Here is a 27,234-nt window from a genome sequence, read left to right on the forward strand (position 1 = left end):
CTTCGCACTTCGAAAACGACGAGCAGTCATTTTCGAACATGGGTCGAACAAAAGCGTGTCCGAAAGCTAGAGCCGTTGTGTGCGTGCAATGGAGCGTGTGAGTGAACCCGATGCATAGCACACCGCTGAACGCACGGTAGAGACAACACGATGTGCGAGTGTGTGCGTGTAATGCGCCCCTGTGGGTAGTTGGGCAAGTGTGTGTGTAAATTCCGAAAATCGTTCGAATCGAAGCAAGCAACCAAGCAGCCAGAAGCGCAGACCAAGCGAAAAACGCGAACGCGGAGATTTCCCTTCGGTCGCTGGGCATTTTTGACCGTTTCCGTTCGTTTCCGTATAACTCATGGTAAAGTAATACGAAATCGGCTTTACCAACGATTCTTCTATTCGCCGGTTATCGTCGTGGCCCGGAATACAGCATGTAAGTTGAATAAAAGTGTCCAATTCTTTCTTCCCTGGCTTGGATCGATTATCCCTCTGCTAAGCTGCTGAGGGCAGCCAAGTGAAGTAGACACCTTTTACCTCTGTGTCTGTATATATGTGTGTGTGTGTGTGCGTGGTGTGTGCCCGTCGATGGCGGCGTTGTGCTTCAGTAAAATGCTTCTCAATTCGCGGAATGGATGGAAGAAATTTCCTGCAAGAATCGGCATAACACCGCGTCAGCATCACGGAAAAGCCGCATGAAACACCACAGCCTTTGAATAGCCGTCATCATCATCATCATCATCATCGCCGTCGTCATTCGTAAGCCAAAATGGAGATGAATGGTGATGTAGCCAAACGAGGATGATGGGATGTACACTGTGAGCACTCTGCATCGTGAAAGTGCGTCAGCCATAGCCGTTTGTCGATTGCTCTTTAAAAAAACAATAATGCCAACAGAGTAAAGAAGAAACCCCTAATCATTTTACAAACGTTTCTCTCGTTGCAGTGTACGGAACGGAACCAAATCAAAGTATTGCTTTTTGTATGGACGCTATTTCGGTGCGGAAGGAAAACGGTAACGTTTGAAGGACAGACACCTGCCTTACAGAACATGGGCCACACCGAAAGTGCGATAAAATTGATCTGTTGGAAAAAGTGGCTGTTCTGATCGTGTGCACACAAATATTAGATACTGCATTCCTTCTGCCCGGTATGTGTGTGTAAAAGTACTGCCTACTTCGTATTGGGGCACGCGCGCTCTAGAGATATGTTTCCCGTAGCAGATCACCGAAGCGGGCTGCGACATTTTCCAGTGTTCCTCGGCTCAGTTACGGGATTTGTTCCAATGCGAAGTGGCTAGTTTAGGATGTAGTCGCCAGTGTGTTCTAGCATATTTGAGTGTGAAAAGAAAGTGCCGTTTTTGTTTTTAACGAGTGGTATTTTCCGAATGGAAAGTGTTTGCAGCTTGAAACATTGTTCCCGTTGAGTTCGATCCGGTGTAGTTTTCCAACATCAACGATGTCGCATGGCAAAGGAAAATGTGGAAATCAGAAAAAGAGAGAGAGAAAGAGCAATCAAGAATAATCAAGCCCGGAAGCGGTTAATGACGGGATGACGATTGAGGTACGCACAGGCAGGAAAAGTGCACCGACCGGCTTTACTGCTCCGTGTCGCTGTTGTCGTTGCCGTCGTGGGAAATGTTACTATCACACTGCTACCGAATGGCTCTAGCCGACGATACGTTCCATTTAATTTCCGTTAATACTGTGTCTTTTCTCATCGAACGTCGACTATACGAGTGATTTTATCTTACTGCTGCATCGAATATTACGCACAGAACCGAAATCGAAAGAATAACATTCGGAAAAACAGTCAAATGCAACGAGTATGTGTCGTGTGTAGAATTGGATTCGAGCCACCGTCAGTCGCACAGCATCCATCATCATTGTCCAGTACACTCTGGTCAGCCAGACCAGTGAAACCGTGTGATGCTGTGAGGGTGATTCAATCTCATCAAAAAGCACTACCAATGCTGCGTGTTTGGCCATCGTACAGGTTCGTGGTATATATTTTATCTTCTAAATGTGTGATTTAGTTTATACATTTTAGAGCTTGTGTATTGTACTGTTTGCTTTGCGGACTATAACAGGGGAGTGAAAATCCGATCGAGAAAACGAGCGGCGTCGTTCTTTGTTCCCCCAAAAACGTGATGGTGTAGTTCAAAATGAGAACGCCAAGTGAGGGCCGCTACCGAACCACACGCTAATGGATATGCACTGAGAGAGGGAATAGCATGCATTTCATTGCATTTGTCAATGGATCAACAACAAAATTATCATTGTGCATCCAAGCAACACCTGTGCCGCTCGATTTCTTACCAGGTGCAATCGTTAATTTTGTTCTCGGGTCTTTTGTGCGATGTTGTGGCTGATGAACGTGAGCAACAACAACAACAAAAAGTGTTATGAGCAACGAGATGAGAAAGAAGTGAGCAAGTGAAAATCAATTGTCACTGTTGGTTGCATCTAGTGTGTTTGGTTGCCGTATCGTGTAACATAGATAGTGGACAACAGTGAAAGGGTCATAAGAAAGCTAGGGTTAGGCGACATGTTCTTTCTGTTCTTGATTTTTACTTATGCGAAGGGGTAGATAGAAGCCTCCCGTACCTTCTCACCTGAAACGGATGAGAAATATTTTCTCATGATGTGAGAAGAGAAACAGAGATAGGGAGAGAGAGAGTGCGTGAAGTCTACCATTTCGTTTCATGGATGTTGCGTGAGCAACAACAGATTTGTGGAATGATTAATTTTATATTTTTTGGGTATCGACACGTTGAACATTTGTACTTACGTTAAACAACAGTGGTGTTTAACTAGAGCAACTTCTTATAAATTTTGTTAAGCATTTTGCGTTCGTTTTTCTTTCAAACTCACGAATATGTCCGTTCGAGAGATTGAAATTGGCTATTCTGCTTAGTTTGCTATTTCCCAACATATTTTTTTCATTCTTTAGTTTAAATTTTATGGCACATTTATTGGTTTGCTTCCAAATCTAAATACTTAGCAGTATGAAAAAAAAACAAAATTTTAATGTTTTCCAAGAAAGTGATCACTACATGCTGACAATGGATTAAGACATATTTTGCATCATCAGCCGTATTACGTAATTTGTTATTAGAGATCTATGTTCAAATATTAAGTTTAGTAAATTGCTTAAGTATAAGTACTGTCATAAATGTATACTTACTTTTTCTTTACCTTTTGTTAATCTTATCGCTCTTTATTGAGTGTTCGAAAAAGTATTTGTACTCATTCCGTTTGTCCGTCTACATATTTTTGGAAGTTATTGAGATTCTATAATAGCATCATAATGATACCTTAAATGTAAATTTCTGCAAACTTTCTGTGCGAAAATATTGAATGAAATAATGAAAAGCGTAACTTTACATTTCACCTAATAGCAATAATATGTTTAAAATCTAGAGACTTATTTCATACTGTTGGGGCTTTTTGAAGGTTTATAGAGATTTATTATATCGTCTCACGTTAAAATTCATCAACCATATGATCGCTGGTTGTCTTTACAATCATAAGAAAATAAAGCCTTTCCAATGTTCGAATGCTCACCATCAAAATCTGAAACCAATCGTTGTTTGCTTCCGGCGATAAATTTGTTTTGCGCGTCAGGTGTGACACATTCTCTTATCATTCACACCCCAAGGCAAGACAGTCTTTCTGCACTGCACTTTTGTTTGGTAGGTGTGTAAATCGTATCATAAACATTCCCGCCTCATTACTTGGAGATGGTTTTTTTCATACACTCAAGAAAAATCCGATAAAAACGTGTGCTTGTTTGATTAATGGTGGGAAAAGTTACACATCTGTGCGGTATTGAATTGTGCAGGAGGAGAGTGATATTTGGAGATAACCGGTACTCGAATGTGTGTGGTCGACGGTCAACAGACTGCATCCAATGAACCTACAATTGCACCCCTCACACCCTTCATCTGCTCTTCCGTTTCCCTGCAATAAATAACAGCAAATTGACATATGACACTCTCCGTCGTCTGTACCTTATCAACGCGCTTCTAGTCGCCCCGTGCGCGTTTGCGATCTCTGCGCACACCGGTAGCACAAACTAACAAAGCTCCGTTTTTGAATCGTCACACCCACACGAAGACACACCGTGAGTTTGGTTTGGTCGCGTTTGGTGGACGACTGTCATGTTCCGCTCGATGTCAGTGGGACGCGATTGTTTATAACCGTACCGTATGCCTTCCGCACGCCTTTCCGACAGCATTCGAAAACAACACATACACACAGCGCCAGTGTTGATGTTTTCATCGATAAAGAGGTTTGATATGGTTAGGGTCGATTATTTATTCTCGACTGCTGTCCATCGGCCAGATGCGTCCGTGGCGGAATCGCCCTTAGAATATGTGTGTCATCCTTTCTATGGCTTAGAGGCGATTCCAAGCTTGTTTTTCGCGATTGCACGCGAATACACTGCGCTGCCGCAACCAGTCCAGTGGCTGGGGAAAAGAAAGTGAAAAGTGCTTCTCTCACACAAGTGTTTTTTTTTGGTTGTTGTTATTTATGTCGTCCACCATGCAACTTGAGGGTGGCGACTGAAGATTAAGGAAGCAACAACAGAAAAAACTCCCCTTTAGTTCGGTTACTGCCACCCATGGAATACGATGGAAGGCAGCGGCACATTGTGTGTTGGGGATACCACGTTTTCGAATCCCTCTCCCTGTACTATGAAACCCTTAGTCCCTTCGCAATGTACCGACGAAGAAGAAAACCTTCAGCAGTGTGCTGCAGAACGAAAGGGAAATGTCTCGACGTGTATTTTTTTTTGTCTTATTTTTGTACTGCTCTGTGTGTAGCAACGTTGCCTCTTTTTACTACCGTTCCGTGTTGGCCGCTTTTGATGTTTACGTCGTGGTTTGCCATTGGCGTAACTGTTGGGGTTACTTTTTTGTGCAGCGTCCTTTACAATATTCCAGCAACGGTGAGCAAAACACAAGGATTCGGAAAAGCTCTCCGGTGGGTGAGCATATGAAGCTCGCGGCAGCGGAGAGGTGGGCATGCATCGCCTCTTCCCCCTGTCCCACAATCAAGCGACCGTCAAAACGTCAAATACACCACCACCTCGCCGTTGATTTGGTGCCACTGTCTCATGGTTTGAGCAGCGCATATATGCTCCACCCGGCAAACATGAAGTTCATAATATGCCGAACATGTGTGCGGTTTGCAGGAAAAGCATACCTTGGTACGTGTGTATATTTTTTATGAGTTTATGCGGCTCACCGGAGTACTCAAATCGGTATACTAATTAAAGCCCACTAGGTAAAACCATTCATGAAACTTGTTTATACAGTATGAGATAAAACGATTGTGCACTGATTGTCGTGATAATGTTAAAAGCCCGAATAGTTTTATGAATTCTCATGCTTAATTTGATGTATTTTGTTTGAGACTTCATATTGAGCTTTCGTTACCTATCAGCAAGGAACGCCTAGCAGGAACAAACCAAGTGTACAATTTTTATGTGTTCACATAAAAGAACAAAGTCTTCTTTTCAAATACTTTATACTTAATGTATAGAGCATATTTTTATGGTGTTCCACTACATTAGATTCGATGTGCTATTTCAAGATTAGGTTTTCAGAACAAGTATTAGTAAAATGGAACCAAACTCGCTAGGAGTATTTCGATAAAGTAATGTAAAATATGAAAAATGTTAAAATTCTTAATATGATCGACAATTGGGTTCATGTAATCTTAAATTGCAAGGCTTATATCTTAAAAGAGTGCCTGTCAAATAATCGGACTAATAGTAATCGGGCTGATATAGAATTTATATCATGATTTTTATTATTCATGAAAATGTCACAAAAAATTGAATTCTATTCTTTGATTCAGTTTTAATGTCTAAATATCTGGCTTCCGACACAATAGGACTCAAACCTAGTGAAAGTTGGCCGTGGTAAATGCAACAGCTCGTGAGAACAAATTTTCTTATCTTGTGATAGTGTAACGGAAAGCTAATAATTAAACATTCAAAACAACCAAGAAACTGTAAAAGGAATCAAAGAAAACGTTATTTATTTTTTTTTTATTTATTCAGGGACGGCCAGGCCGTATTGCTAAAGAAAACGTTATTATAATCGTTACAATTTTGTGTTTTCACACGCTTCGTGAAGGACTGAGAAATTATTATTCAGTGCAAAGCAAATTAAATAACATAATTGAAGGTGACAACATATGTCCGTCATTGAGCGCTACAGTACCAGTTATTTTATACTTCGGTTCTGCTGCTTCGGTTGCACTTGCTTCGTTCGATACTGTATATGTTAGTCAACTGGCTGTTCTTTGATAAGGTTTTTTTTGCACGCTCAATATTTAAATGTAAAATACTCCTCTCCTTAAAAAAAACAGCACCAGAATTGATAAAACAATACAGCAATCCCAATAATAATAAAAACTGAAAGCATTCCAGGGCTTAATTGGTGCGAATGCAAAACACAAAAGAAGGGCAACCATAAACAAGGCTACGATGAAAGCCACCGGTGTACAATACAATGCTTTTCGGGGGAATGAATAGCGGCCGGTTCTTATAGGGGATTGGGTTGTTTTTGCTTCCTCTTCTGTTGCTCCTTACCCGCCACACTTTGCACGTGGTGCATACTTCCCGGTGATCCATTCGCTTCCGCCCGGGTGGGGGGATATTATCCGGGACGGGTAGGGCGGGTTGTGCGATTGGGAAAAAAGGACGCGAACCGTTTTCCAAACAGTGAGGTAGGTCTGGTTGTGTAGAATTGTCTTGACGGCTACACATTATCAATTCCTTCTTCATTCAGCAGTAACGAGCAACCTCGGTGGTTCATCATCATGATTTAGTGCTAGGGAAGTGAGCAGTGAACCGTGCTTTGTTGGCAAATATGTAAACGTGTACTGTTTCGAAACGGACTCGTAGACCTTCTTTGGAAATTCCAAAACATCCCAAAACGATTTCTATTTGTGAATTTACACAGATATTACACTTTTTGCTTCACCCGGTATATTTGTTTACATCTGTAGAAGTGTCGTCAGAATGTCTACATTTTCCTGAGGATGGAACGGAAATGAAAATTGCTCGCCATTTTTTTTTTTGCAACAGTACACTAATGCACTAACGCTCCTGCTCGTGTTTCACGTTCACTCTCAATCCCGCGTGTATTTAAAAATCAATTTCCACTCTTCGGGGTTTTGTGTTTTGTGCCCGGTCTTTTACACGTTCCGGCATTATTCACTCGGTCGGTCGCCGGCGAATGCAGTAGTGTGGAACCATATTGTGACCGAAGTATTACGCACAGACGCGAAGGAAATGGGAAGAAACGTACCAGTCATCTCTCAACTCCCAAGACCGGCTTCCAGCCGTACAGAGCCGCCGCTTTTACGATCGATAATCAATCTTGCACATGGTTACCCTTTTAGGCACAGGAATGGGATCGGGACGGGAATGACGGCGGCAGAAGAATCGAAATAAAGGCCCCCTGCCCGTTGTACAGTTCGATTTACGCGAGAAGCGCCTTGTATGGTGGCCGTGATTAAGGAATGTAACGCGCGGTCTCCACGCGAGTTTTATCTTTTGCCTCCCATTCGTCCCCGTCCCGTGGCACTGTTGGAGCCCGGGGTAACTAAATATGCATCCAAGGATACAAGGATAAACACGCATCCGGCGGGTGAGTAGGTGGGAATGAAACGGAAAAGAGTCAATTTAACTGATCGCTGGAAGCGAGGTGCTTTGCGCGCCGCACCTCGTTCGAGAGCAATCCGGCAAAACAGCAAGAGAGCCCCGGAATGGACGAACCCTTCCCAATGCGGTTGGATAGTGAACGATTGCGATCTTTGCGACCCGTCCCGGAGATCGCCTCTGACGGACGGGCCGCTTTCTGCGAATGCAAGAAACGCTCAGTCAGTCCGTCAGTGAGTTTCATCCGTGAAAAGGAAGGCATGATTTCATCACGAACCTTTCCTCGCTGAAATCCGGTCCCTTCTATCCGGTCCTCTCTCTCTCTCTCTCTATCTCTCCCCCCACCTTCCTCCTCCAGAACAGAAGGTCAAAACGACGCCAGCTCAGCGTCGAGCAACCGAGCAAAACGCTGGATCTGCGCCATGGGGGAAGGAAGACAGCAAAAAAGCAAGATAAATCCAACCATTCCGTGCTGCGGTGGCAATATTTCAAATTGTGCTGCTGTGCTGCTGCACCTTGATTAAATGGACGTGGGCCTGATCCCTATCCGCCCCACCACCACCACCACCACTCTCTACAGCAACCTTTCACGATGGCACACGGAACGCAAACTTGGGGGCCGGTTTGTGCTGGGCAGCGGAAGGGGAGCGCTAAAGAAGCAAGATTGGATAAACGTGGTCCATGTATTCTGCACGTACCTTTCGTGGCTCTTCTCGGGCCGAGATTCTCGTGGGCATTGGCGAGGCTCGTCCACAACCATCTTTGTGTTTGTGTGCCATTCTTTCTCTCGTGGTGGTTAGGTTTAAATAAAAAAAAATACACAAGGTTGATGGGAGGATTTAAGATGATTTTTTTTATGTGCACAATAGGCTGGGTGTATAGACCCGGTGGGAGAGGAAAATTCGACGTGACTAGCAATTAGCAATTTTTCATGGATAATTTTTACATTCGTAGACAAGCGCTTCACTTTTTCCTGCACTGCCAACATTGAGTTAGAAAACTCAAATTGAAGTAATTTTTTTATATCATCACAACACAACATAAGAACGGAGCAGAAACGTGGAGAAAGAAGACAAATTTTGTGATGGATTCATTAAACATCGATTGTTGTTGTAAGCCGGTGGGTTTGCAAATGGAAGTTGAATTTATTCTATCGTTTGTTTGTTGTTGTCGTTTTATGCATGATTTTTAATTCAGTGTTACAAGTCAAGCCGAGCACGCAAAAAAAATCGTTTTTGTTTGAATTTTGTACAATACTGTAAGATTTCTCAATCAGAGAACGTTAAAAATCGTGCATCTTTGTGAATAGCTGTTGAATTAAAAAGTACAATATGAGGAAGATTTTTTTTACACTTGAATTCGGTTTACGTTTTTGCTATACATTATTATTCGCAATTCATTATCATTATCACCCCGTTGCGATGTAATTTCTTAACGTCTTAATGGCACGTTTGTTGCGAAACAAAAGTCAGCTGACTTCAGTTCGGGTATGTTTGTGTTGACCCGTTTTTCTGTTCCCGTCTGTTCGACCTTTAATTGATACGTTTTAGAAGCCGCTACGGTGGAATCCTTCAAGCAAGTGTGAGGTGTACCATAAATCAAACACTCTTTAGCGGGAAAGGTGGAAGCGAATTTAATGTGTCTTCTTCATTATCTACCAGCAAAAGAACGGTGAATCGCTAGCCACGCTTTCGACTTCCTTTTTATTGCTTACTGCTGGGTACAAACTTCCTTCAGCCTCAGCAGTGCCGGGGGATGTAACTACCCAGTAGCGAGTTGCTCACCCATCCCGTGCTGCTCATCACGAAAAGTAAAATTAAAAATCCATACTCCAGGCTTCATGTTGTTGCCGCAGACCTGCGGAGGTGGTAAATTATCGAAAATTAATAAACGAAAAGGATAAAACGGAACGAGCGTAAAGCGCAGAGCGGGGTTGATTTTCACACCTCCGAGCCACGGGCGCTCCGAATGGGTCTGATTTATGATTTTGCAAATTGTTTCACCCGTGCGAAAGCCACATCCATCCCAGGTTTGCACATTGCCTCCGTCCGTTCGGGTGTCCACGGAGATTGGATGCCTTTTTTATACTCTGTCATCCGTCATCGCCGTCATAAAAATCCGTCATCGCCGTGTCCGGTTTGTCTTTCGTGAGGTGTTTTCTTTTTGGTTTGGTTCATTCACTATCATGCGAATCAGCATTTCGCAGCCAGCCGCCATAAGGTGCGCTCTTGAAATCTTGAAAGAATTTCCGCTTGGTTTGTAGTTTAGTGGTGCACCTCATTCCTACCCTGCCCTGAAGCGGATAAAGCCTTTTTATTGCCACCATAAAGTGTTCCGTGACGTAAGGTACGGTTCACTCGATAGAAGGAAGCCTGTCTGGGAAATGTTCGAAAGAAGCGTCCTCTAGCAGGTTAGTTAGTCGGGATAATGGTGAAGCAGACGAAAGGTTTCTTCTAGACGAAACTTTTAGCATTCTCTCACGAAAACATTCGTCCTGGATGATAATTTTGGTGTCATATTTTTTTAATTTTAATTTTTTTTTTATCAAGCAAGTATTTTTTCCATTGTTTGATTGAAGAATGTAACTAAAAAGATTTAGTTAAACAGGGTTTTATCTAGATGCGTTACTATTATCGAACGATCGAACGATCGTTTTAATATCGTGTCAAATAGCATACTCGTAGTGTAGAGCCTGTTGACACGGTCTTATGGTGGTTCAAATCCCGACTGGACCTTGCTATTATTAGAAATAATCTTTTCTACTATGGGCAATTTACGCCACACTAATCACACATGTTTTATGTAGTTCTTTGTAGTTTTAAGGGTCTATCATATTTATAAAAGTTAAAATTTATTCTTAACATAAATATCATGTCATACAACATTAACAAGAGCTTTTATGCAACTGGAACAAAATTTAATCGCCTTTGTTGTTTACTTTCGGTAAATGACCGTTTTCCCATTGAAATTGGCTAATTCTAACGATAATATTCAAATTATAAGAAAAGTTAGAAACAAATTAGTATCAGCATCTGTTTAAAAAAAGGCCTACCTTTAGTATATTAATTTATTCTTGTAAATGAAATATGAAGCATTCTTAAGTGTTTTTATCCAATGTCAAAATATAAATGAATACTAAATGAATCCTTACGGTTCCGTGTTGATCATGATATTGTTATTATATCAACATATCTCCCTAGACAATCAGACGTTGATCCACCCGAACGGTGGGCAAAACCTCGGCTATTCATTGGACTTCAAGCTCGAACAGCAACGAGCACAACTGCAACACAAACGAGCGCTAAAGAATACGGGCCGGAATCGTGCCGGTATCGTGTGTCGTAAAATGTCAAGATTTTAAATTATCGTCCGTGGTGGAAATACGCTTAAAAGGCCAAACTGCGGCAGTGTTATTGCGAGAAGCACAGGATGTGGCATGAACGAGTGAGTGAGCAGGAGGAGTAACCACCAGGATTAATATTTGTTTTCTACACCTCAATTGGGCTGATCAAGTGATCCTCGTTGCTTTGAAGAAAAATTGAAATGCGTTCACCCTTACGGCTGGTTGCGTGTTGCGTTCCTCCGGTGCTTCTTTTTGAGGTTGATTGGCGACCCAAACTATCGCGAATAGTGATCGTGCTTGCGGTGGTTGCATCTCTTTTTCTCACACAACCATTTACCGCCAGCAGCTCAGATTAGGGGTCCAAAAGGGGTTGTTCTGTCGTGTGTGAGTGTGTATGTTTATTTTTTTTTTTGCGATCGATGCGATCTTCTCCCATCGTTTCGCTTCGAATGTGGTACAGGCACCACAGTTCTCCTTTCCCGACGACTGGCAAAGGTTCAACGCAGGTTTTGGGCTACACAATTTTATTGTTCGTTTCAGCCATTTCGTCCCACAGAGAGTCTTCGAGATCGCGGTCCGAAGAATGCTTCGTGTCGAGGCGGACAAGACAATCTGGAGGAAAAACACAGAGAATGACGCAGCCGTATGTCCCTTTCGGTTCGGTCCCGGATGGCCGCTTTGTGTATGAATAGTTTTTTTTCTCTTGCTCTCTCTCTCTCTTCTGCCACTTTATTTATTTCTTCCTTTCGACCCGGGATTCGCGCGGGCCTTTTGGTCGATCGGTCCGGTTGGAGCTAAGATCCACTTTAGTTGGGTTTCTCCCTATTCTCTCTTCATCTTCATTATCCCACCTCTTACGATGCATACACGCACGCGGTGGTAGGGGTAAACTTCCCTTTTGGATACGGTCAAAGATGAGGTACTTCGTGCGTTTTTTTTTTATTCTCATCACTTCCCCGGACATTGTGGTGGCCACCCGTACAAGCAAGGGAATAAAAAAACGCGCGCGCAACTAAAAATGTGGGCAGCCTGAAGAAGAGGCACAAATAACACTCTCCCCCTCCACTCCAGCCCAGCCCCACCAATCACCCTCGCCCCACTCATGTGGCCCCCCCCGGGCATACAACCGGTGGGAATGGTTGAAAATATAGCTCGAGATTGGTTCTGCTGTTGCTGTTGCTTGTTTCTTATGAAGCAAAAGCTCTCCATTGCTGAGAGGAAGCTACATTAAGTTGTGCGAGTTGTTAACCGGGGGAGTCCGGTGTTGTGTTTCGTTCGAAAGCACATCGATGCTGTTGAGTGGCGTTCGTTCTTTTGCTCTACCCTTCGCTCTGTTGTTGATTCGTTTTTACACTGTACGTTTGTTTCTTTTTTTTATAATACATTATGTTTCGTTCTTTTGTGGTCAATTTTTTTTCCTTCTGACTTCTACTCCGCAACACAACGTACGTACACGCGGCTGGATCGTTCGATGGAGCCACAAGAAACGGAAATCCCGTTCCTTCTCGTTCTCGCACTCTGTATCTGCAGCTTGTGGCCGTCCTGTCTTTTTGGATAACTCTCGGGTCGGGGCATATTTTTCTTAGCTTCTCGCGCTTGACAGAACGCCAAACGGGACAGGAAAATAAATACCACCAGGCAAGGTTAACAGGAGGCGTCACCATGGGTTAGTTCGACAAAGTTGCTCGGACACTTTAAATTGTGACAGTAAATCATCGTGCTGAAATTTACACAACCTTTCCTATGTACGATTTTCTTTTTCCTGTTTGGTATAACAGACAGTCTTTGATATAAAATGGTAATTAGTGTTAAGAATTTTACTCAGATCTGGCGTATTCTTGTGTTGTACGTCAGTAGACTCTTCTGTTTGACTATTTTTGGAAAAGATTTTAAAATTTTCCGATATCAATCAATTAATTTCATCCAGACGCTGTCCTTGATCATCTACCTATGGAGCAACTATATCTCCATTAGATATCCGAGCTTACCTACGTCCAAAATATTTATATTTTGTATTTTGTTTAGTAAGGATAGTTAGTCAACACTCATGGTCTACATTATGAACGTTTAAAAACCTAGACACCTTGGCAAATGCCCTTATCTTAAATGAACTAACCTTGACTTAGAACTATCAGATGTCCGAGTGAGACAGTGGTAATAAACAAAGGGTAAATAACGAAAAAAACCTTGCTCTCCGCGTGTTAAACTCCCTAAACTCCGTAAAACACTAAAAACCATTAAAAAATATGTATAGTTTTCAACATTTCAAAATCGAGTCCCAAACACCGATAAAGTTTGTAGAGTCAATTATTTGCGTTGTGTATTGAAGCAAAAAAGTTGGAAGAATTTTGAAGTGAAATTTGTAGAGAAAGATATGAAATTCTAACTTTCTGAAGCATGTTTAAAATGTTTGATCATTTAATTTATTCATTTTTTCGGTTAAAATCTTGGTTTGAGTTGAAAACTCTTTGCACGAAATCGATTTCAGTTTGATTATGCTCAGAAAAAATCATATTCCACATTCGACTTCAGATACATGGAGAACATTTTAGCATTTAATCTAAAAAATCGTGTAATAAAGAGAAGATATAGCCAAATTAAACCTTCCTACAAAACAATAAAACACCTTGATTCGAAGTTAAAAGATATTTATTATATATATTATCCGGCATATTAATATCGGATTCTGTCCTACTGCAGCAACCGTTCGCACCCATCGTGAATGGCTTTAGCGGGCGCCGCAACGATTGCCAGGATGTGGTTCCAGCAGCCATTCGTTTGCCAGCCGACTTACCATTGGTATCATTTCCTTCCGAAGGTGTGTGTGGTGTGGATGGGTTTGGCTGATTGTTGTTCCGAGCGTTCGTTCTGTCCAACGGCGGCGCAATCGCTCGTTTATCTTCTCTTTGCCACACAGCCACAACACCGCCGCTGCACGCATACACCCGGTGAAGTGTTCGTTTTCTTGCGAGCTGCCGTTTCATATTCCTCCGTTTCGCGTTTCACCGTTTTGGCATGGCAAGGCGCGGCGGGCTCCTCGAGAGGCTGGCCTGAAAGGAATCGCTTGTTGGAAGAAGCTCAACGTTTTGAAGAAGCTGACCATCATCATAAGCAGTGGTGCGCGCGCGCCCCCATGATGATGGGTGGGTAGGCCGTGCTTTTGAACAACGTTTCGTACGGTGATGGTAGGGCCCCGAAGAGGTAACGCGAACAAAGTTTTAACTTTTGAGCGGCCAGAATTGAGCAAAATATGAAAATCATTCCACAGCAACGCGCGGCGTTTGGCGCGCCACAGCTGCTGCGCAAAATTATTCAAACGCGCAAAGCAAATGAGACGATGACAGGCGAAGTGGAAGGTGCCCAGAACGGCCGAGCTGTGCTGTGGTGTATTTATGTTTGTTGTTGTTTTTATTATTTCTTAAATTGTTGTTGCTGTTGTTGTTGTGCAGGGAGCAGCTTTGTGCAATGTGCATTTTTGGGGAGGGCCCGCTAAATTTTGAAGACGCCAAACGGTACGAAGATGATGAGTTCTGTTGCCCGTTTTCCACGCATGCCACCCTTATCCGGCTTTTGTATCTCGCACAGTAGTACTCGAGGTCTCCGGATAACGCGCAACCATTACCAAAAACTGAGGCTCTAGTGCTTGTTGTTTTTCCCGCATCGTCCAAAACGCTTTCCGAGCTTCGAAACACTTCGTTTTTTGTTTGGACACTCCGGTGGAACCGGTGGAATTTAGAGCTGCTACAAAAAAAAACCGGGGAAAGAAAAGAAAACTACCGCTCGTGTTGCTTTCGAAAGCGCGTTTCAATTTATATGCTCCGGTTCGTGGTTTCTCTGTGGCCACGGCTGACTTTTACACAATCTTTTGCTTCGATGCGCTTTCTCGCGTTTTGTTTTTCCCTCCCCGCCCGGTTTGTGCACGGCAGCCGGGTTTGGGTGTTGGGTGGGTTTGTAAAGCTTAATTTCTTACAGCGACCGTGCAAGTTTGGTTTGGATCGTTTTGGCAAGATGTGACACACTTTGTTTTGCAGTTTGCACGTGATTAAACCGGCAAAGGTTTGGTGTAAAATTGTATGTTACTGCTGCGCGTCCGGGGTAACAGCGACTGAGTTGAGTTCTTACTGTTACTATTGATTGGGCTTTAATTAAAAGAAAGAAAGAATTGAACGTCTACCTAAAAACTATACATTTTGCTTTTTTGTTTGCAGTTTTAATTAACCAAAAATATAAAACAGCTACAAAAATGTTGGAAATATGTTGTTAGTAACTTTTCAACATATTTTATATAACATATATAACATATTTTTTATAAGTAACATAACAAACGTAATTAGGAGTCGTCCCAGTAGTGTAGTTGGCAGGAGCGTCGGTACAACGACAGGACCGAGACTAACTGTCATCCGAGCCGGGCCCACGTAACAAGAACTCACTACCTGGATATGTGGTATAAATAAGTTTAGAAAATGAGAGATGGTAGCCAGGAACTAGTACGTCGTTACACTATTATTAGGAAGAAGATAATGAAGAACATACATCTGACGTCATTAGAATCAGTACTTTTCATTATATGGCTTAGTTTGATCTGATAGAAGAATGTTAAGTCTATAATACAGTGGGCAATCTTGGGAGAGATTTGATGGCAGGGAGCTCGATGTAATAGATGGAATGCCAAAGCACTTCACCATGTGATGGTCCTAGTACAGGACCTGCTTTGTCAAGGATATTCAGCCACACTTTGAACACTGATAGATTAGATTACAGGGGTTTCGATTACCCCGAGAACATAGAATGTTTTATTGTACGAGTATTATTGAGTTGTACAGTACAAAATGGGATGGACAAGTTCAACAGAACTACTAAATAATGGTGTAATGTTGTTTTTATTAGTTTGGGCAATAGCAGCAGATTATTATGCCTGGATGCAACAATGGATTTAATGTCAATTCTGTCCATTTTCGCTGTTTTCCGTTATGTTGTTAACGAAATAGTATCTTCTATTTATAAATAAAGCCTTGTGTTTCAATTAATCCCTCTATTGGATATGGCTTTAGTTTGGAACACTATGTCTGTCAAGCAATCCAGCAGATATTCCTATTTGGATAGACCTATTTGGAACTGCTTCATGTCAAATTTTGCCATAAAAATGACCATTATGTTACAAGATTGCCATCGATGTAACATCCAACTATTTCCAATTGATCAAAAATTAAAAGTCTTGCCGGATCACACGTTGATGGAAAATTTGTTTGCATTTTTAGAAAACGGTAAATACGAACTGTCCATGTCAACAAATTTTAAAAAATCCATCAAACACACAATACTAATGTTAACGCATGCATACAAAACTAACTGGAAGTATACACCCTAACGAGTTGCCCTATAGACGAACCCTGTAATATCGCAAAATTGGCACATCGTAGATTTAGAAGGGAGGAAAAACAAGTCGCTGCACGCAATGTTGTCACCGTTTATTCTTCACATTTCCCCGGTGCATGTCCTCACACATTAATCTAATAATTTTATTTTTTTTTCTCTATTTGCAGAATTTATTCCGCAGAGACCTCGGGATTGCCGCGGAGCATATGTCAATTGGAAATGTGCAAATCTAAGTCAATAGTGCAACAAAGACACGATTTTGCCGAGTTATGCGTTTGGATGTTTGTTAAATGCGCTGAAAGGCAGTAGTGTGTTTGTTTAAATGTTTCGTTTCTCTACGTTTCACTCCTGCCGGCGCCGATTCATGATTGATGGTAGTCAATTTGGAGCAACAAAAGCCCTACGAAAAAAAAAAAAACGTGATTCCATAGACTTGCCCTTCATAGCGCCATCGCTTCGCCACCGCTTTTCGGTGTGGGGGTGTTTTTTAAGGACCTTTTTGAGGACCACCTGTTTGATATCGGCAAGGGATTTGCGAAAATGATACGCCGTCAAATGGAAGGATATGTAGCGACGCGGTGTAGTGCGTTTTTGTTCGCCATTTCGTTTATTATTTTGTATATTTATTTCGTTTTGTTTTTGTGTTGTTAGTGCTATTGTGCGCTGCGCTCAGTCTGGAACGTGTGTGTGTGTGTGTGTGTGGAGCCAATAGAAAAGTCAGCCGGCGCGTTTGTTGACTTTTCATTTAGCTCACCCAACGTGTGTTCATTGGAAACGCATTGTGTGTTTGTGTGTGTGTGTGTGTGTGTTTATTTTTTTTTCCATAAGTGTATGCGCGTGTTTGTGTGCACGCGGCCGGGTTTGTAGCTAAATATCTAAGTTTTGCTGTGTGTTGTTTGCAGGAGGAAAATGCATCCGAGCGAGTATAGCAAATTAAGCAAAAAGTGAATGTATGTGTGCGTGCGTGAATGTGTAATGTGCGTAATCACGCTGTGCAAAAATGTTGTGCTCGGCTCGCTCTCGTGTGTGTTTTAGCATGTGTGTGCTGCGTGAAGCAGCGTAAGCAGGTTGGAATAAAATCAGCGCGCGTTGATTGTGCAAAGTGAGAGAGAAAAGAAAAATGAGTGAAAGCGGGAAGGAAGTCCGCAAGTGAAGGGTTTAGTATTACTGTGAAAATTTCCAACAACATCGCGTCAGATTTTGTTCTCCCGCGCTACCCACTCGCACACGCGCGTGTGTGTGTGTGTGTGTGTGTGTGTCTCCATGCGTGTATATGTATGTGCATTTATCTATGTTAATGTGTGTGTGTAACCGTGTACGTGTACGATTGTCATGAATATTGTGCCGCGCGTGGTCCGTAATTGCCGAAAGTGAAAGAAACGTTGTTGTAAACGAAGGCAGCGTAAAACAGAGAGTCGCGCGCGCGCGCGTGTGTGTGTTTGTGCGTGTATTTAAGTATCTCGTCAGGGGCGGAAGTCCTTCAGCATCTCAACCCAACAGCAATGTTGGAATCGAACCAGTGCCGTTCGAGTAGAACAGTAGCGGCCGAAAAGCAGCACCACCGCAGCAGTTAAGTGGTCTGTCGCCTCACGGAGAGCAAGCACAACGTCACCCAGACCGACGACGACGACGACGCCGCCGCTAACCAACTGCTAGCAATAAAACAGAGGCCAGCCGCCGCCGCCGCCGACGTCACACACGATGGGTGATCCGAAAAGTCAAAAGTCCGCATCAGGAGTGGCGGGAACACCCGGTGGAGGGGCGGGTGGGGGCCCGGGAGGAGCATCATCGACGGCAGCCGCCTCCGCCACGACAACGACGACAACTGCTGCTGCAAACACACCGGTAACGACGCCGCAGCAGCAGCAGCAACATCATCAGCCGCCTTCGCATCATCCGCATGCGCAGCTTCAGCATCACCATCAGCAGCCGCCCCCGCCGCCACCGCCCCACCATTCGCATGCACCGCATCCACTGCATATGCCGCCGCATCCACATCAGCACCATCACCCGCACCACCATCCGCCGGGACCGCCGGGTGCGGGTGGTGACCATCAACCACCACCGCCACCACCGGGCCATGGGCCACCGCCGCACCATTCGTCGCCCTACGACCACCACCATCCGGTACCGGGTGCCGCCGGTCCGGGTGAGGCACCGAACGGGGGCGGTCCCGGTGCAGGGGGCGCCGGCGGAAAGGACGAATCGTTGCCACCGCCGCACCATGGCCATGGGCCTCCACCGCCGCCACCGCACGGTGGTGCCGGCGGTCCACCGCCACCACCCCCGATGGGTCACCACCATCATCAGATGCAGCATCACGGGCAGGTGTACGGCCAGCCGCCACCGCCGGCAATGCAGCATCAGCAGCAGTACGCGCCCCGCTACCACCATCACCATCCCCATCATCCGCACGACCCGAACGTGCAGCCGCCGGGCGCTGGTGGGGCACCCGACCCATACGCACACTACCACGCGCACCGAATGGGTGCGGCAGCAGCCGCCGCAGCAGCGGCCGCAGCGGCTGCTGCCTCGACCGGTGGTGCCGGTGGTGGTGGGAGCGCCGGTGGTGCGGGCACACCGCCCCCGCAGCAGCATACCGGCGGTAAACCGGCGGCCGCGGCCGCCGCTGCAACGGCAGCCGCCGCCGCCGCCGCAGCAGCAGCCACCGGCAGTCCGATGCATGGGCGGCACAGCCGCTACATGTCTCAGCAGCCGACGGCCGCTGGTGCCGGTGGTGCTGGAGCCGGTGGTCAGCCACCACCACCCGGCGGAGGTGCGAACGCGCCACCGCCCGGTGGACCGGCCGCCGGTGGCCCCACGCCGACGCTGAACTCGCTGCTCCAGTCGCATCCACCGCCGCCACCACATCCGGGTGCACCGCACCACCGCTATCCACCGACCGGGTACGACCCGTCGGCACCCCAGGGCCAACAGCCGCCCGGGCCCGGTCAACCGCCCGGTCCTGGTGGCGGACCGCCCGGTCAAGGTCAGCCCGGTATGCATCCGTACCATGGTGGGCATCAACAGCAGGGTTGGGCGCCGCCACCCCGACCCTACAGTCCCCACTCGCAACCGTACCGACCACCTCCACCGGTAAGTACTTCTCCGATTTTTGACATCCAAACGTTTAGTGACGATGTGACATGCACAACACGTTTGCAAACGCTGCTTTGGCTGGGGAAAGTATTCTGAGTTGAACATTTCTCCAACATTTGCGGGCCAGAGAATGTCGAGGTCTATACTCATTGAGGTTTGAAACGCACACGTTGAACCACCCTTGAAGCTCAAGGGAATAAGGCAACTGCGGCAATTGGAGTTACCAAATTAAAACAAAAACTTCTTTTCTTTTTAGTGACTGTAACTCGCTGGCCAATTCAAGAGTTGAGACATACATTCAAGTGTTTCGCTAAGAAATAAGACGCTACTTTAGACAAATGACAGGAATTCAGGACAAAGGACAGGAGACAGGCTCTAGAAAAAGTTGTCAAACACCGTAAAACATATGTCTTTTCATCTATACACCTTGTTAAAACATGTTGTTGGCTTATCTGTCATACGTGGCATCAAAAGCATCTGATATTTACTTTGAATGGAGTAAATGTTCTTGGTTTTTTTATGACTTTGAATTTAATAATCATAATCATCATTATCCTCGTTTCCCCCTTCCTACGATGGGAAGTAACAGTAAACTCTTTTTACTGGATTAAACTCCAATTTTATTGGAGCTCATAAACAAACAAAATCGAATGACAGATCTTAAAGCACTCATAGAAGAAGTCTGTGTGGCTTGTCTCAAATAATATTTTAGACGATACTAATTTATAAATCTTGTGCATAACTTATCTCATGCATGTATATCTTGACAGACAGTCGGAATGATGGCAATGAGCGAAGCGTCAATAAAACAATCAGGAGAATGTAATACAGAGACTCTGGAACTCACCAAGATATAACCGGCACTAAACTGTACACGCGAATCAATATCCGAAGGATATCTCTCATCAAATTGCATCTCGGAAAAATACGCTGCAGTAAATTACCTAGTAAACCTTTCTTTTTTAAACAATCAAGCTTTAAAGTATAAGCAATTAAAAAGTTTTTGGTATATTCATTTAATTCACCTCCAACAACATAACCGTACACTCGCTCCTTAGCCCTAAGTCCACTCTTTAGATGCTGTACAACATCTGGTGGCTTTTTCTTCATGTCTGCTTGAGATTTTACTTCTTTGGAATTTTTCCGTTGCTCCTGCTTCATATGGGCCTTCGTTCCGGAGCGTTTGCAGGGGTTCATGTTCTTGGGTACGAGAGTAATGCCGTTGGCTTTATACCACTCCAGGAAAAAAGGATTAGCGACACGAAACTAGATCAGGTCAGAAGATCGTGGTGCTCTCGTGTAGCTCTTCTACACAGGAAGCAAACGTATTCGCTAACACTCCTTAAGGTAATTCTGTCATAAAGCAAACAGGCTAACTCTTCGGAGAGTGAATTCAATAAATTTTAAATTCACTAAACGTTAATTCATCTAGTAACGAATTAACGAACACAGCAGCAAATTTGAAAAGATTCCCTTTCCTTACATTCTCCGGAACATCAAATTTATGCTTGACTTTCTAAATGCTTCATTATCTAGAAATGATATTACATTTCTCATCTTTATATTCATTTTTTGTTTATTCATTAAATTGTTTGTGAAATTGTTTTTAACATTGTGGCAATATTCAACAATTTAGTCACTGCATTGGGAGAACAAAATATTTCCTTTCCTTCCGACTGGGCTTGTTTGACTACATTGTTACTTCAAACCACCTTATCCTTACCGTTTCGTCTTCGTTTCGGTGCATATCTTGTTCTATGTCGCCTTTTTGAAATAATCGCCAAAAATAGTCCACCCGTGATATGGGGGGGGGGTGGCTGTCGTCGGTTCGCATCAGCCCGCACGATCGTTTGTGACACGACTAAGCCGAACCTCACGGTGGACCGTCATCATCATCATCATCATCGTTGCCACCAACAGATAGAGTTTCGCAGCACTCGTCCATCGGCACGACGGTTTCGTGCAAATGGGGTTTTTATAAATAACTGCATCAACAACCGCGCTGTGTGTCCCGGGAGTGGTGGTGGGTGGTCAGCTTGGCGACGGACACACATAACCGCCGTGGTCGTGCTCTTAATGCGAAGCCGTCGATGACGCACAATATGCCGCGGGACACCGGGATTGTTGTGCGGCGACACACTCGTAACGCCCGATAGACGTCGCCCGCCGGATGGTTGACTTTTCGAATATTTGAATAGTATTTGATAATTGGCTTGGGTCGTCAATGACGTCACCGTCATTTTTTTACCTTTACCCACCTTGGACAGGGGATTGCATTGATAGAAATGAGGGTGGCTGTCAAAGGTGAGCGAGTTTTACGCGTCAACCAGCTAACATCTGGTGCAATTGCACATAAGTTTTGTATGTGCAATTGGGTTCAGCCGCCGTTTCTTGTTTTGAGTTGGTAGATGTGTGAGATAAATCATGACATTAGTCAGTTATTTTCTTTGAATCTAGAAAATGTTTAAATATTTCTGATACGAAATCGGCAAGAATTCATAATAAAGTATCAGTTTGTCCACTTTGGACAAACTTTGTGGTTACTTTGGAGATCTGATGTCTACAATTTGAACCTTCCTTATGATTCGCAGTAATCAATACGACCTTTTCCTAGTACCTTTTCGTTTTATTCTCCAGTTGACTTAAAAGCTCACTGAAGAGACGAAAGTAAACGCGAGAATAACTGAAATGGTTACAAATACAGATCAATATAAAATTTGGATTCCAACCAAGAAAGAATTACCCTAAGGGATGTTAACATGGAGAAAATATGTTAAAGGCATCCACCAATTCCCTAGCAAAGGTAGTATTAAGACGAACACGAAATTTGAAGAGATTGTTACGATAATGTTATAAAGGGTGTCCCCGAAAGTTTAAGCCCGATTTCTAAATGACGTATCTAGTAAACGGAGGGCGTAATACACCTGATTCTTGATATGCTTGATTGTTTACCTTCAGAGCTACAAGCTAGTGCATTAAAACTATGTTTTTCAATAGCGTCTGTTGAAATGCGAGGCATTTCCGTCGAAAAGCGCAAAAACATTCTGCACAAATTTTGCTCGACGCCTTACATTTCGCTAAGTCAATTAGCGAAATCGGAAGGTGTGAGTATCGGAGCCGTACGAACCGCCATCCAAAAGGTTTCGGAAGAAGTCCAGCTTCGAGGATGCGCCGAAAAGTGGCCGAAATCCTGGTCCTGTCGATCAGCGGTTAGACCGGGATATAGCAAAAGCGTTCAAGCAAAGAAAGGAAAGTTCCATTCGCGATGTGGCTCAAAAACTGGGCATATCGAACAGTAACATCGAACGTGCCAAGGCAAGATTGAATTTGAAAAAGTATAAGAAACGAAAGAAACCGAAACGGAGTACAAAACAGGCCTCATGCGTTAAATATCGGGCTTGGAAGCTGTACGACAAGCTGCTGTGTCGCCAATCCTCACGCATCGTGTTGGATGATGAATCGGACGTAAATTTTGACTACAAAACTCTTCCGGGTAGTTAATTCTACACCGTGCCTGAAAGCCAGGACGTCGAAGAAGCCGACAAATCTATAGTTATAAGTATGGAACCACAGCTGTTTATTAAGGAGAATGCGTGTTTCACGTTTGGATGCTGATACCGATCTGACTGGAGGTGACAGCAGATGTTAGAACTAGTATAGTATCTACTGCACTAATACAGGCGTGCAACATTATCACACTGCGTGATCGCGTCTGGTCATAACTCTATATTTCTCAAAAAATTCGGCAAAAAGGCAATGTTGTGGCAAGCCATTTGCGAATGCGGTATGATGTCCGAACCGTTTAGTGACACCGGAGACGATGAGGACCGATCCCGACATCCGGGAGTGTTTGAATCGACGTTTGGTGGCCATGAAACGAAAACATGCAGGTCTAGTGTTGCTTTGGCCCCTGTCCACTATGCCAAAGACATGATCGCATGGTATGAAGAACATGAGATAAGTTACGTGCCGAAGGAAATGAATCCCCCGAACTGCCCTGAAGCCAGACCGATTGAGTCATTTCGGGGCGCAAATCAAGGCGCAAACCAAGGCACACTTGAGAAAGCAGTTTAAAGCTGCGGAGGACATCGACAGTTTTCAAAAAGACTGGAAGAAAGTGGCGAAAATCGTTCGGGACAAGTCTGTGCTGAGCCTGATGGGAGGCGTCAGATCAAAAGTGCTATTATTGCCAAACGATTAAATTGTTTTAAATTTTTTTTTTCGGAAATAGTACAAAACACTCCACAAATTCTATTTATGAAATAAACATTAAGTTTCGGGAATAGGTTTTTTTCATCCAACTTTTTAATCGTGGTTATACTTTCTGGGACACCCTTTATATATTGCTCTCATCATTCCCACCGGTTTTTTATTCATTGTCCACGCCGATTGTTTTCTTGACTCCTTCTATCTCTCTTCTCTATCCTTGAGCTGTTTCTCGTCGTGTTTTGTCGCACTTGAGATGAAATCGACGTGTGCTCTCGGATCGTCCGATAAACGTATCTGTTGCCACAGGTCATGGAAGGATCTATGGAAAAACATTTCTTTTTAATGCAAATTTCGAACCAATTTGAAACCATTTTCTCGTTGCGCATGTTGGGAGCATCCATTTCATAAGACGGATAGTACAGTAATTTAAGTCGAGCTCAGGCAGATGTACAGCCGAACATCATTCTCTATTATGTTTCTGCAACACTGTTCGCATCGGTTGTCAGGTTTGGGAGAAAAAATGGATAATTTAAAGGCAAGGCACATCAACTACCAGGCGTCTCCATTCGCAGGAGCGATAATATTTTCCGGTAGAAGTAAGTGATTGTTGAGAAAATATTATCGAATACTATATATTGCACGCCTCTGATTGTGTCAAACGCCTCTCACACGCTTGGACATTCAGTATGCATTCAGTATCGATCGATAAGATTGTCATACATAACGTTCATCGGCAATCGACATCGTTGAATCTTGCAATGTCTTGCAGCAGGATGTGCTATGCGAATCAGAACATCTGAAGCGGTTGATTCACGATAAAAATTTGCTCGATACTAGAATTGCTAACGTCAGATAATCTCCTGAGTGGACATTGACATCCATTGCACTGCATGATGCAATCTAAAACCACACGAGCCAGATAGGGAGAGAGAATACGCTGTGCAGAATGCGAGTTTTCACGCGTCCCTTCACTTTACCTTTGCCGGCAAAGTGTGTGTGTGTGTGCGGGGGAAGGCACAACCTGTGAGGTTATGCCTCACGTGTCCTTGTAAGGTTCGAGGAATGTGCATCGAGAACGCACACTGGCTCTTCCACCGTTTCCCGGAACTCTGCCAGTTTGTTTGTATGCGTGAAAGGGAATCCGAGCGTATTGAGCGATGTTTGGTTTATCGACGGGGTGGCCAGAGGGTGAGGATGAATTTCATTTATGCGTGTTTGTTGCGTTTCAGTTAAACGCACCCCCAGACCGGGCCGCTGCATTCTAGAGCTGCACCCCACCCACACCCCCACCCCCACCCCACCAGCACTAATGATGACCGTTGCCATCGAAATGCGAACCCTTGGCGCGCACAGTGGATTGCGGTTGCTGCTGCTGCTGCTGGTGGTGGTGGCAGGAAGCAGCGGTGAAACATCCTTGCTACTTTCGCCGTCATCATCTCCTCGGGCGAAAACCGGACACGGACAAGTGCACACCACTGCTACGTCGAACAATATTGTTGTCCATTTCGGCTTTACCGTCGCGCTTTTCTTGTGTCCCTCACGTCGCTCCTTCGCCACCCCCACACCCACCACCCACCCCAGGGATGGCGAAATTCTAGCGCGTAGCATGGGTCACCCATCCGGTCGTCCCGATTCGGGCAAAACACACGGGTCGGAAGCTGGAGACTTTCGGCGAACGTTCAGTTTTTCGCCGACAGTGAAGCCTACAAGAGGTGTATTTGGTGTTTGGTGGCCCACATTTGCAAGTGCATACCCGTACACACGTACAGCGACGTAGTGCCGAAAGTGCAACCGCGCAATATCCGCGCTTACCCTTTGCCGAGCGTTTTTTTTAAAGTTTCCTTTCACTTTTTCGAGAGCGCTTTTTAGTGGTGGTTTCGATCCCGCGGGGACGCAGCCGCGTGGTGCTTGCCTGCTACAGTCGTCCATTTGGGTTCTTGTTTCACCGTTTTCCATTCAAGCTTAATTTTCATTAGTTGGAAGAAAGAAGAACGCATTGCAAGAAGAAGAGAAAGGAGTTATTTTTGACATCCCTTTGCCGCCGAGAGCATCTTCTTTTCACTAGAACCCATTTAATCGTCGAGCTGGTGATGTATTGGCTAGAATCGAAGCTAAGCGCCCTCTTGTTGTTTCATCCATCGTAAATAATTCTAAGCGTTTAAGGGTTGGTTTTCCTTGGAGCAAATCAAATTAAACTAACATATTCTTTCCGTCTTTTTTTTTCTTCTTCTGTCTCTCCCGCTGCATTTTACTGCTAACTAATCAGGTAAGAGTTTTACACTATATGAATATACACCTTCAGTAGCCTTTAACAGCAGAGTTGTCTGTTTTATCGATTATTTTGCAAACATCGAACAATTATAAACACCTTTCACCGACGTTATGTTCCTTTGACCCGAGGACATCGTCAGCCATCTTAGAACATGCAAAATGGTGCTGCAAGGATATCCATCGGTTTCGCTGCAAGCGAAAATGCATGCGCAAAGCACTGCTCCTTCATCCTGTGGTGATATCGCCTACACAATTCCGAAAGGCTCTCTAAAGGGCTAAATAATCGATCGTGTAGTTATCGCATTCGGTGTGCGGTGTATGTGTGTATTGGTGTACACCGCTTATTGCCAATTGTTTATAATCACGAGCATCGGATGTGCTTCTTGGGGGTGCATCGGGTGCATTTTCTAATTATCTCTATGCAACTTTACAAACGGAACGGGGGAAATGGGAAGGGAGTCCAAGGTGGAGGAGTACCTTCTTCTTGTACAAACACACGTCAACTCTCTCGTGCGTGTGCAGCATTATGCGCCATTTCGCCATTCGTCTGCGAGAGATTTGAAGTTTCTTCTTCGATCCGTTCGTTGTAAATGCTCAAAAACACGGACCGTCAACCGGGCCGGGCCTCTTTGCCACTGTGTACAATGGGTTGAACGGGAGAGTATCAATCAAAAGTTAATTAGCAAAATTAATTTGCTTTTGACACTGAAGACAACACTAAGCACGAAGGCGGCACGAGAGAGAGAGAGAGGGAAAGAGAGCCGGAATGTCACGACACGAGGCAAATGGGAGGTCAATGTGCTTTCCAAGGATTCTAATTTATCCATTTCAGGTAAAGGCGATAAGTGAGGTTCCACCGAACGATAGCGCTAAAGACAATAAGAATTAATCATTATCGTGGGTAGAGTTCAACTCACAGTAAGCATTACAGTACGCCGGGACGAATTTTTAAAATATTTTAAATATCATTGAAGTAAAGTATTAAAATTTGCTGTGAACAAGAAGATCTTCATATTCTCGGGTTTCGATTCCCTCTCGATTATCCTCTCTAAGCAGACAGATTAAAAAAATGCTTTCATGGCTTAATGTTGGACGAATGTGGCCCATTTCAAATATCCATTGGACTTCGTTTCAATCCTTTGTCTGCGGCACTGTTCCTGACCTGGACAATAAATTATAGTTGATTGGTGAAATCGAGCCCCCTACTGGAATAGAAGCAAATATCGTTCACAAACCATACTTTGTCTCACTGTTTTGGTCATTTAATCAAC

General features: G+C 44.2%; 1 protein-coding gene across 7 annotated transcripts in view; it reads left to right on the top strand.

Moving 5' to 3' along the window:
* Window positions 1-17,619: 17,619 nt before the first annotated feature.
* The window catches only part of LOC128298307 (trithorax group protein osa), a 111,334-nt gene continuing 101,719 nt past the window's right edge, over window positions 17,620-27,234 (top strand). For 6 of the 7 annotated variants that reach the window (XM_053034054.1, XM_053034053.1, XM_053034057.1 and 3 more), the window contains exon 1: window positions 19,062-19,480. In XM_053034054.1, the coding sequence (XP_052890014.1) occupies window positions 19,064-19,480 (417 nt within the window). In that variant the 5' untranslated portion in view covers window positions 19,062-19,063. Of the gene's footprint in view, window positions 19,481-27,234 lie in introns of all 7 variants that reach the window. The other variant, XM_053034051.1, reaches the window with a different exon arrangement.

Source organism: Anopheles moucheti, chromosome 2, assembly GCF_943734755.1.
Source record: "Anopheles moucheti chromosome 2, idAnoMoucSN_F20_07, whole genome shotgun sequence".
Lineage (NCBI taxonomy): Eukaryota > Metazoa > Arthropoda > Insecta > Diptera > Culicidae > Anopheles > Anopheles moucheti.